Genomic DNA, 10,757 nt, shown 5'->3' with positions numbered 1-10,757 from the left:
ATCTACTTTACCATGCTTTTTAATCATTTTTCTTTGTCTTCTTCTTTGTCTTTTTTCTTTACGTTTTTGTAATGCTTTAAGTTTACTATCATCCTCACCAAATTGGTTTTCATTTTTATCATCAACAATGGTATGATTAGTTAATGCAGAAGATCCCAATGCTTTATTGAAATAAGATTCAGCTTTAGTAATTTCTCCTTTTCTTAACATAATCAAAGCAGCATTTCCATAAGTCTCACTAATATAATCAGATGTTTTAGTACCAAGAAGAGATGAGTCAATTGATTGATCAGAAACAATACAAGCAGCTAAATTAGTTAAAATTCCAGTTTTAGGTTGTTTAGTAATTTCTAATACTTCAGTATAAATTTTTGCAGCCTCATTAAATTTTCCTTGTTTTTGAAGTATTTGTGCTTTTAACACTTTATCCTTTTCATCTGAACCAAGTAATGAAAATGCTTCATCATACTTTTCAATATTATATTTAGCTAATGCCAATTCAAAATTCATTCCATTTTGTTTCATTGTTTCTTCAAACTGAGTAACATCTTTTCCTAATTTAATTGATGAAATAATTAAAATTTTAAAGACATTAACGTCGTTTTGTTTTTGTGAATACACTACCATCTCAATTATTTCTTTTCTTAATAAATTATAAATCCTATAATAAAAATTCGTTATTAGATCACTAGTTATTTATATAAAACAAACATTCATTTGATATTTTATAAATTTCATTTAAATCCTCTTTTTTGTTTTGTTGAATGAGTTTCTTTAACTCCTCCATTACTTGTTTTTTACTTCTTTTTGAGTTCTTTTTTAAAATTAAAAATGTTATGTAAAACATTAATTAAAGTTTATTATTGTTAATCTGTTATTCCAATTATTTCTTCAATTGGACAATCCATTTTTTAGTGTTGTGTTTTGTTCTGTTCAGCTGAAGCTAACTCTCCAATAACGTCAATAACCTTTTCTTTTTTCTCAGTTGATTCATTGATGGGTTCTGTTAGGTTTTGATGAGAAACATTTTTTTCTTCTTCCTCTTTTCTTTTAATGCACTCTCCAATAATATCGACTACTTTTTGTTTAATACTTTCTTTATCCTTCTTTTCTATTGTGTCATATAAATTTTCTTGAACCAAGGTACTTTCTTCAGTCTTCTCTGAGAGTGTATTAGGTGTCGTGTTTTGGGGTTGTTCAACTTCAATTGGGCTTGTAAGCTTTTCTTCTTGGGTCTCAATACCCTCTTTTCCTAAAGAGGGGTTTTGAATAATTTCAGGTATAGGTTCTGTGTTAGTTTTTTCTGCAGAATTGTTATTAACTGTATTCTGAATGTTTTCAATAGGACTTTCTGGGGGAACAATATCAAGACATTCTTGTTTATTTATAAAAGTAGTAAACTGTTTTTCTTCTTGATTAGGCTGTTCAATGTCTTGAGTAACAAGTTTATTTGTTCTATCTTCATGACTTCTTTTTAAGTGCTCTGCCATTCTAAACAGTGGTAAGTAATATTGAAGAGTTGTTAAAGCAAGCTCTAAATCTTTAGAATTATCTTCTGTAGTATCTAGTTGTGTTGTCCCAATAATAGGCTCCACGTTGTCAACTTGTTGAGGTAATTCAGAAGAAATATTTTGATTAGAATTTTCTTCTGAAATCTCTTTAGTTGTTAATGGTTGTTCTGGAAGTATTGTAGTGTCTTTTTGTTCTATAGTTTCTAGTGTTTCTATTTGTGGGATTGGTGGAGTGTTTTTGTTTGTTGTTATTTCTTGATTTTTTTTCAAAGTTTCAAGCCTTCTCTTTATCTCTTCAATTTTTATAATCAGAGTTTCATCTATTTTAGTAATCTGAGTACCAAACACTTCGTTCAATACACTTGAAGATTGTTCAACAGCTTTTCGTATATGGGCAGCATTTAAATCAAGCTGTTGGCGTTCACTTTCAATTTTTTCTCTCCATCTGTTTAGTTCCTCTTCTTTCTTTTCGTTTTGTTTTTTTAAATCCTCTTTGCTTTCGAGTTCCTTTTTTAATTCTTCTCTCTCTTCTGGTGTAAACTCTTTTTCTTTAATTTTTTCTTCTTGAATAAGTTTTTTCATTTTTTCTTTTTCTTCTTGAATAATTTCATCAGGGGTTTTAAATGATGTTGTTTTGTTTTTGTCAGATTTCTTAGGCTCTTGGAGTTCTTTTCCTTCAACCTTACGTAACAAATTACTCAGTCCAGTATCAGTTTTCTTTCTATCAAGTTGGATTCCAATTTTAGTTTTCTCAATATAACCAGTTATTTTTTCTGGATCAATCTGACTTAATGACCTTTCTAATTCTAGAATGTATTGTTCTGTTTTTCTTTTAAACTCTTCTTTCTCTTTGTAAAACTTTTTTTCTTCTTCTTCAATCATTTTATCAAATTTTTTTTGCATTTCTTGATTACTTTGTTCAATTTCTTTTAACTGTTCTTTTAATGAAGTTATTGACTCTTTTGTTTTATTTCTTTTGTCAATACTTTCTTGTGAAGTAAGTTCATCATATTCTTGTTGTATTTCTGTTAGATTATTTTCTATTGGTTGTAAAGTAGACTCATTTTTATTAATAAACTCCTCATACTTTCTCTGGAGTTCTTCTTTTTTCAATTTAACTTCATCTATTTGTTTTTTAATTTTATTTCCTTCAATTTGTTCTTCTTTCAAATCAGATTGAAGCTTATTGATATTTGATTTCATTTGATTATTTTCTTCTTCTATAACTATTTGTTGATGTTCTTTGTGTTCTTTAAGCTCATTTAATTTCTTTTGTCCCTCTTTAATTTCATTGTTAATGTTATTTTCTTCTTGTTCTAATAAACTCTTTTTTTCTTGGAAAATATTATTGTTTGTATCCTCTTTTTGTTTTATACCTTTCATTTCTTCTTCAGATACTTCTTTTCTTGATTGTATTTCATCAACACTTCTCTCTATATCCTCTTTTTGTTCCATAAGTTCAAGAATTGAATACTCTTCATCACGTATCCTTTGAACAATTTCATTAACTTGTTGTTGTGAATTATTTAAATCTTTAAGAACTTCCTTAAATTTTGTTTCTAATTCATCTTCTTTCTTTAAGTCGTTTTCATACTTCTGTTTTTTCTTTGATTCTAATTGAATAGCGCTTTGAAGTCTTTCGTTAGTTTCATGGAATTTATTATAGTTTTGTAAAAGTATATTTGTCCGGCGTTCATAAATCTCTATCTGTTGTTGTTTTGGTGTTTTTTCTTTTGTTAAAGAAAATTCTTTTGCTTTTTTATATATCAAATTATTGTACTCTTCAATCTTGATAAGTTTTTCTTTAATCTCATTTACTACTCTTAGAGCCTTTGCTGTACTCATTACTAATGGCTTCTTTTCATTTAAAAGAATCTCTTTTTCAAATCCAATCTGACTCTCTTTTGATTCTGGTATTTCTTCTACCTTCTTTGATTCTATTATAATGGGAATATCTTCACTTAGATGTACTGTTTCAACCATTCTAACTTTCTTCTTTTCAAGTTCTCTTATGCCCTCGTTCTTTTTTCTCTTTTCGATATTTGTTATAAATAACAATATTAATACTTTTTGATTCTTATATTTTCTTTATTGGTTTTAGTGGATGAGTGTTGTTTCTTTGTCCCTTCTCTAAACTGGTTCCATTTGATTTCTTTGTAGTTTTGCAAATGAAAAAGTTGTCAGTGTTTATTAATTTAGTATTCGTACTTAGGTTCAGTTCTGTAAATTTTTTATTTCTTTATTTGTGGTTGTTATTTGAAACATTATGTTTTACAAATTATTAAGTGTTTCAACTCTAACTTGTTTTTCTTCTTTCTCCTTTTTTCTGTGGTAGTGTCGAAGTTTCGAATCTTCTGTTGTCAGGAAAATAACTTTAATTGCTAAAGACGCTTTAAATATTTTTTCTTTTAATTAGAACTCTAAACATCACATCTTGAAGTTGTGACATTTCTAATTGGAATTTATTCATATCTAATTCAACAAAAGTTCAATTTAATAAGAAAAGATATATTATTTGAAAGTCATAGAAATATATAGAATTAACCAAAGAGATGATCGGAAAATAAACAGTCTTTATTTCATTTAATTTATTTAAAAATTTGAGAATCTAACATTTAATTCAATAAAATGGGCTCACAACCTAATAGAATAAAAATAAGATTAAAGTCGAATAATTTTTAAACACTCAGACTGTTTTTTTTTTGTGAATGTAAGACAATCCTTCAAATAGCCATAGTATAAAACTCTCCACAAATAGAGTGATTCATTCAACTATAACAAAATTTTCTCGATATAATATTAAAGAATATAAATTTATAGAAAACTCAATTCAGGTAAGAAAAAAAAAATAATAATCAAAATTCTTTATTTATCTTAATTGCGAGATACAATAAAATATAACAATAAAATTAAAATTTTAGTAAAAAGTGTCTATCTAAAAATAGTTTTTTAGTTTAATTTATAAAAATAGATTATTTCAGGGTTAGGATGTAAAAAGAAGAAAGAAGAAATTTTTTTGAAAAAAAGGAGAAGAAAGATAAACACGTAAACATTCAAGAATGACAAGATTGGTTCTAAATATCAAGATCATATGAAGAGTCAAGGGTATTTGAGGATCTAAAATCTATCAAATTCTTTGAAGAATGCACCCGTTAGTAAAGACTTTTGTTGTTTCAATTGGTATGATGACAGATGCTTATGAAATTTTCCTCATGAATATCTGTTATGTTATCATCAAAGAAATTTATGGAGAAACATCCTACTCATCAACACTATCATCAGCTGTTTTAATAGGAATGGCAATTGGTCAATTATTATTTGGTGTTCTTGCTGATACTATTGGAAAAAAATTAATGTTTATTACAACTTTAACGATTCTCATCATCTTTTCTATTTTACAAGCATTTTCATTCGAAATTATATCAGGAGCTGGACCTTATATTATTTTAGCTATCATTAGATTTATATTAGGTTTAGGTATTGGAGGAGAATATCCACTCTCATCATCTATTGCATCAGAAGATGCTAAACCACACAACAGAGGAAGAAAGTTAGTTTTTATTTTTTCTATGCAAGGTATTGGTAATATTCTTGCTCCACTTGTTGTATTAATACTTTTATATACTCCTTTAAAACTTGATTATGTATGGAGAACAGCATTAGCTTTAGGTGCAGTTCCATGTATTTTAACATTATATCATCGTATTACAATGGATATGCCAAAGAAAAAGAAAGGTCATGTCACTAGTAAATCTGAAGTTCGTGCTTTAATCAAAAAAAATTGGTTTTATTTATTTGGAACTGCTGGTTGTTGGTTCTTCTTTGATATTGCCTTTTATGGTAATTCAATGTTCAACTCAACAGTTTTACAGGTTATTGGATTTGGACCATCTGCAGATGATGAAGACCCACGAGATGGACTTATTTCAACAACTATTGGAAATTTGATTTTAGTACTTATGGCGTTCCCAGGTTTTATTGTTAGCTTCCTTCTAGTTGATCGTATTGGAAGAAAGCCATTACAACTATTTGGATTTGCTGGTACTGCTATTTGTTTCTTCTTAATGGCATTTTTTGAAAATATTATTCTTGAACATGTCCCTTATTTATTTGTTATAATATATGGACTTTCATTCTTTTTCCAGAATATGGGACCTAATACAACAACTTATATTAATGCAGCTGAGACATATGATCCACGAATTCGTGGAACGTTTAATGGACTTTCTGCTGCTTCAGGTAAAATTGGAGCAATGATTGGTACTGCTGTTTTTAGTCCATTTACTACTGCATTTGGTCAAACTGCTACATTTTGTACGTGTGGTGCATTAATGATGGTCGGATTTGGGTTATCTTTTATTGTACCTGAAGGTAAAGGAGCTGACATTGAACAAATTGCTGATAGTTATCAACAGTTCGATGAAGAAAGCAATCAAAAATGATTTTGTTATAATTTAGAATTTTGCAATTTAAATTATTTTTTTATCTTCTTAGTACAATATCTTCTTATAAATAATTTAATTTTTTCATCTTAATTTATTTTTAGAAAGCAGTGATATCATATTTTTTAAAGAAATAATGAGTCAGATTAATCTTAAAACTATTTTTTAAATTTAATTTCTTTTTTTTTTAAAAACTTACAAACAAAAATTTTACTTCTGAATAATGAACTAATTGTCTAATTTTTAAATAATTACAATATTAATTAAAAACAATTTTTTTCATTTAAAAAATTAGTTCATTAAAGATATTAACCAATTAAATTAAATCTAATGTTTTAATTGGTTGGTTAGAGAGTTGAGGAAGTTGTTGTTCTATTATACTGGTAATTTCTAATGCAACTTCTTCTTTTGATTGACGAGCGTCTATACACTATTTTATTAATAATAAAGAATAGACAAATAAAATATGACAAACAGTCCATTTCATAGAATCTTTAAATTTTTCATACTCACATTTAACTTTGCTTTGAAATTTAATGTTTTCATAACGATCTGTTTTCATTGTTTTTCTTCTTTGTTCTGCGTCTTCAAGAGATAATTCAAGGAAGAAAACAATATCAGGTTTTGGTAATCCAGAATCTGCAGAATTACACCACCTTTCATCTAATCCATTAGCGATGCTATAAACAATTCCACTAAAAGCGTATCTATCACAAATAATAGTAATTCCTTTCTCTAAAGTTTCTTTAATTTTTTGGGCAACTTCCCATCTATTAGCAGAATAGAGTAAATGAACAACTTGTTGTGGTAAATTCTTTCCATGAAGAAATTCATCAATTAATTTTCCAATATCAGTTGATCTATCAGGAAATGGTTGTTTAATACTTTGAATACCTTTTTTTTCCAACATCTCACAAACCCTTTGTGCAGCTGATGATTTTCCTGATTGATCAATTCCTTCCAATACAATAAGTAATCCACGATTAGTATTCATTGTTAAAATAAATTTTTAGTTTTATAATTATTTCTGTTATTTTTTTTCTCATAATAAAAATATTATTTAAATATCTTTATCTTTTTTATAAATAATAAAATTAAATTTCAAAAAACCATTAAATCAATTACAATTTATATTGGAATCACAAAAGGCTTCTAATTTGGTTAGATTAGTATCAGACATTGTTTCTAAATTTAATTCAAAACTTTCTCCAATTTCTTTTGCACCAAGTATATTAGGAATTTCTTTTTGTTGGTCTGGAGTTAATTTTTCTATTTTTTCCATTACTCTAATTTTATCATTTAGACTATATGTTTTAATCTCAAGTTTTTCTTTTTTGATTTTTTTAGTTTTAGTTTTTGGTTGTTGTTTTACAGTTAAAGGAATATCTTCATCATCTTCTAAAACAAGAGGTAATTCTTCTACTTTTCGTTTTAATTTTCTTTTTTCATTATTTTCTTGTTTTTCTTTCTCAATAATTCTTTCTTTTTGTAATTCTTTAATCATTGCTTTTTCATCTTTAGAACGTAATGGAATTTTATCCCAATATCCTTCACAAAGAACCCTTAAATCATCTGCATAAATATAATATAATGTACCAACTCTATTATACGTCATTCCATTTTTCCAAATTTGTCTTAAATCATGCATAAAATCATTTGCAGTTTTATATTTATTATCACTTAATTTTGTTTTGATATTTTCAATACACATTGGCTTTTTAATAATTTTATAATATCCAATTGCCCCATCTCTTTCTTCATCAACAGGAAACATAAATGCAGCAATCTTTTGATTATTAGAAATCCAAGTAATAAATTCTTGACATAACTTTTTATTAAAATCAGTCATTGGATATTCTTTTTTATCGTGATCAGAAGATAATTTAATTTCTTCATTATATTGTAATGGAATTGGAGAAGTAATTTCAAGTAAAGTTTCTTTTAAAGGTAGTGCTTCAATTAAAGAAGCGAGTTCTTCATTAGTAAGTTGTTTTAGGGCAGTTTTATTTTGATCGAACTTTTCGAAAGTTTTCATAATAATATATCTGCTAAGATTGACATTTTTATTTCTAAGTTCTAAATTTGAAATTGCTTTAAGAAGTTCTTTTGGATAAGGACCTTTTTGTTCAATAATATAAGTTGCAATATAACTTTTAATTTCTTCGTTATTCAATAATTCAACTACTTCTTTTGCAATAGAGTCAATTGGTTGAGACTCAAGTAAAGGGGATCTTTGTAAATACATCCATTCGATAAAAATTTCCATTGCACCATCACTAAGATTATTTGGTAAATGAAATTGAGAAACAACACATTTATGAACATCAAAAGTTTTTCCATTTTTTGATTTAATTTTCATATCAGTATTAACAGCTTTAAATAATTTTTCATTTGCAGGAGAGACTGTAGGATTATAAATGATTTTAATATTCGATTTAATATTTTTTTTATTAATTTTGAATTGAATAGAAGAGAATGGAGTTTTTATCGATTTATTAGTATCTGTTATTTTCGCTCCATACCTAATTAATTCAGCTGCTCCAATAACATTTCCTGATAAAACTGCTTCATGAAGTGCGGTATTTCCATTTGGATTTATTGTTTTTAAATTTGTACCTTTTTTTAATAAATAAATTAAAAAATCATTTCTATGAAAACGAGCAGCATACATTAATGGTGTTTCTCCATTAATGTCAATACAGTTTTTTTGATCAATCAATTTTTCAACAAAATCAAATTTATCAAAATAAACTGCGATATGAAGGCAACTTAATTTAAGTGATGTCTCATTTGATTCTATTTGTTATATTTTTTGTTATTAACTTTTTTGTTATTTTTATAATTAAAACAAACTACATCCATGTTCACAAAGTATTTCAAATAACTCTTTATTATTTTGTATTATCGTATAATGAATTGGACAATACCCATACTTATCTATTTTATTGATTTTTTCTCCATTGGATATCGCTTTACAAACTTTCTCTTTCTCTCCATTATAACATAACCAATGTATTGATTCTTCTCTCTCCCCCATTTTTCAATCTACTTCTAAGTTCTTTTAGTTTTTTATTTTCCTTTTTTTTTTTGTTCAAAAGGATTGATTAAAATACTTTTTTTTTTAATTAAAAATTGAATTAAAAAAAAATTTATAAAATTAAAAATTAAAAAAAAAAAATTTGAATTTTTTTTTAATTTTGAAAATTCTAAAAATATAAAAGAAAAACTTAATTTAATGAGTTTAGATTGTAAAGTGAGTAATGAATTTATTAAAATCTTATTTTGAAAAGAAAGCTAATGAAATTGAACTTAGAATGACTTTAGAAGATAGAATAAATGAAATCATTGAATTAGATAAAAAACACCAAAACCTTGAAACAGGTATTTCTAAAAGATCAACTCGATTAATGGCCATAAACATCATTTTGTTATGTACTTATTTTTTTCAATTAGGAGTCATTGGATTTTTAGATTATTCATTTTTAAATTATATTTCGATTTATATCCATTTAATGATTTATATATTAGAATTTTTGTTATTATTTATATTGTTATTTGTATGTGCAAAGTCAAATCGAATATTTAAAATGGAATGTTTGTTAGTGTATAATAATTATTATTTAAATAATGTTTCAATATGATTTATTTTGTATAAAATAATTTAGGATTTTAGTTAAGTCAAAAATTAATAATGAAATTTTATTACAACATAAAGTAGATGAATTGTCCGAAGATACTCATTATGAGTCATTAACTAAAATAATTAAAAAGTATTCAGTTAAAGAAAAGAAAAGAAAATTAGAAATTGAACAAAAAATCAAAGAAAAGTTAATAAGAGAAAGAAATAGAATTAATGAACAATTAAAAGATGAATATTCAAAAGAGTATAATAAAAAATTACAAGAAATGAGAAAAAAAGTTGAAGATGAAATTCGACCAAAAATTGAAAAAGAATTTAGAGAACAATTAATTATTGAACAAGAAAGATTAAAACAAAAAACAATGATTTTAGGAAGAAGAGTTATTCTTTCTCCTTCAATATTAGAAAAAGAAGGAGAGACAACGAATGAATACAAAACACCAACAAAAGAAAGTAATAATATAAAAAACAGAACAGAAAAAAGTCATTCTGTAGATTTTGCAATTGTTAAACCAAAAATAGAACGACTAACAGAAATAAAAAAAAGAAATCAATTAATTAAATCATTACAATTTGAAAAAGAATGTAATAATGAAAATGATGAAAGTTTTTCTCAAAATAGTCTTGAATTAAATGAAGTTAAAATGGAAAATGATGGATTAAATAATTTACAAGAAAAAGATAAGAAAGACTCTGGTATTTTTATTCAAAAAGGAAATATTGAAAAGGAAATTATTCGTTCTTCTTCTACACCTTTAACACCAAAAGAAATTAAACCACAAAATGATAAAATCATTAATAATGAAAATGAAAAAAATGATATTCAAAGTCAAACATTTATAATGCCTAAAACTAAAATTACAAATGTTAAGTGTCAAAGAATTGGAGATGTTGCATTTATTAAAACTAAAACTGGATTCATTATTGTAAAATCAAAACCTCAACAATTTCATGTCCCGACAATAAGAAGAAGTTCTCATCCAGATGATATTGTTATTGCAATAAGAAAAGAACAACAAACTTCTTTAATTACTTCTTTTCTGTGCAAAATTTCTGGAATTAAATTAATAGATTTCTATTGTGGTGAATGTAATAAATTACTTACTCAAATAGATAATTCTATTAAAAAGACAATATTTAGACAATGTAGTCATGTAGAGCGTT

At 25.8% G+C, this 10,757-nt stretch overlaps 6 protein-coding genes across 6 annotated transcripts in view, besides 17 other annotated features; 3 read left to right on the top strand and 3 right to left on the bottom strand.

Moving 5' to 3' along the window:
* EDI_031170 (40S ribosomal protein S16, putative) overlaps positions 1-72 on the top strand; it is a gene marked incomplete at both ends in the record, with an annotated part of 504 nt that extends 432 nt beyond the window's left edge. Inside the window, one exon of the mRNA XM_001733459.1 lies at positions 1-72. This exon is cut by the window's left edge and continues 432 nt beyond it. Within this exon, the coding sequence (XP_001733511.1) occupies positions 1-72 (72 nt within the window).
* A 743-nt stretch (positions 73-815) lies between these two features.
* Positions 816-865: a sequence feature (AT_rich).
* A 46-nt stretch (positions 866-911) lies between these two features.
* EDI_031160 (cingulin, putative) lies at positions 912-3,494 on the bottom strand (the record flags this gene model as incomplete). The annotated part of the gene is made up of 1 exon (XM_001740364.1): positions 912-3,494. One exon carries the CDS (start codon positions 3,492-3,494, stop codon positions 912-914), a length of 2,583 nt encoding a protein of 860 aa, XP_001740416.1.
* Positions 1,943-2,110: a microsatellite.
* A 590-nt stretch (positions 3,495-4,084) lies between the features above and the next one.
* Positions 4,085-4,113: a sequence feature (AT_rich).
* Positions 4,114-4,302: 189 nt separating this feature from the next.
* Positions 4,303-4,330: a sequence feature (AT_rich).
* A 70-nt stretch (positions 4,331-4,400) lies between these two features.
* Positions 4,401-4,489: a sequence feature (AT_rich).
* Positions 4,490-4,654: 165 nt separating this feature from the next.
* EDI_031150 (inorganic phosphate transporter, putative) lies at positions 4,655-5,953 on the top strand (the record flags this gene model as incomplete). The annotated part of the gene is made up of 1 exon (XM_001740363.1): positions 4,655-5,953. The coding sequence occupies one exon, from the start codon at positions 4,655-4,657 to the stop codon at positions 5,951-5,953; it is 1,299 nt and encodes a 432-aa protein (XP_001740415.1).
* Positions 5,954-6,017: 64 nt separating this feature from the next.
* Positions 6,018-6,056: a sequence feature (AT_rich).
* Positions 6,057-6,112: 56 nt separating this feature from the next.
* Positions 6,113-6,247: a sequence feature (AT_rich).
* Positions 6,248-6,269: 22 nt separating this feature from the next.
* On the bottom strand, positions 6,270-6,947 carry EDI_031140 (thymidylate kinase, putative; the record flags this gene model as incomplete). The annotated part of the gene is made up of 2 exons (XM_001740362.1): positions 6,270-6,383; positions 6,429-6,947. 2 exons carry the CDS (start codon positions 6,945-6,947, stop codon positions 6,270-6,272), a joined length of 633 nt encoding a protein of 210 aa, XP_001740414.1.
* A 2-nt stretch (positions 6,948-6,949) lies between these two features.
* Positions 6,950-7,055: a sequence feature (AT_rich).
* Positions 7,056-7,070: 15 nt separating this feature from the next.
* Positions 7,071-8,990, bottom strand: EDI_031130 (ankyrin repeat-containing protein, putative; the record flags this gene model as incomplete). Its single annotated transcript, XM_001740361.1, has 2 exons — positions 7,071-8,749; positions 8,807-8,990. The coding sequence occupies 2 exons, from the start codon at positions 8,988-8,990 to the stop codon at positions 7,071-7,073; spliced, it is 1,863 nt and encodes a 620-aa protein (XP_001740413.1).
* Positions 7,371-7,451: a microsatellite.
* Positions 7,669-7,689: a sequence feature (AT_rich).
* Positions 8,364-8,411: a sequence feature (AT_rich).
* Positions 8,571-8,596: a sequence feature (AT_rich).
* Positions 8,757-8,801: a sequence feature (AT_rich).
* A 66-nt stretch (positions 8,991-9,056) lies between the features above and the next one.
* Positions 9,057-9,190: a sequence feature (AT_rich).
* A 23-nt stretch (positions 9,191-9,213) lies between these two features.
* Positions 9,214-10,497, top strand: EDI_031120 (uncharacterized protein; the record flags this gene model as incomplete). The annotated part of the gene is made up of 3 exons (XM_001740360.1): positions 9,214-9,547; positions 9,627-10,199; positions 10,466-10,497. 3 exons carry the CDS (start codon positions 9,214-9,216, stop codon positions 10,495-10,497), a joined length of 939 nt encoding a protein of 312 aa, XP_001740412.1.
* Positions 9,417-9,503: a sequence feature (AT_rich).
* Positions 9,559-9,617: a sequence feature (AT_rich).
* Positions 9,734-9,872: a microsatellite.
* Positions 10,498-10,757: the final 260 nt, after the last annotated feature.

The sequence above is a fragment of the Entamoeba dispar genome, genomic scaffold, assembly GCF_000209125.1.
Source record: "Entamoeba dispar SAW760 scf_1105229462895 genomic scaffold, whole genome shotgun sequence".
Classification (NCBI taxonomy): Eukaryota; Evosea; order Mastigamoebida; family Endamoebidae; genus Entamoeba; species Entamoeba dispar.
This window is presented reverse-complemented; position numbering and strand designations above follow the sequence as displayed.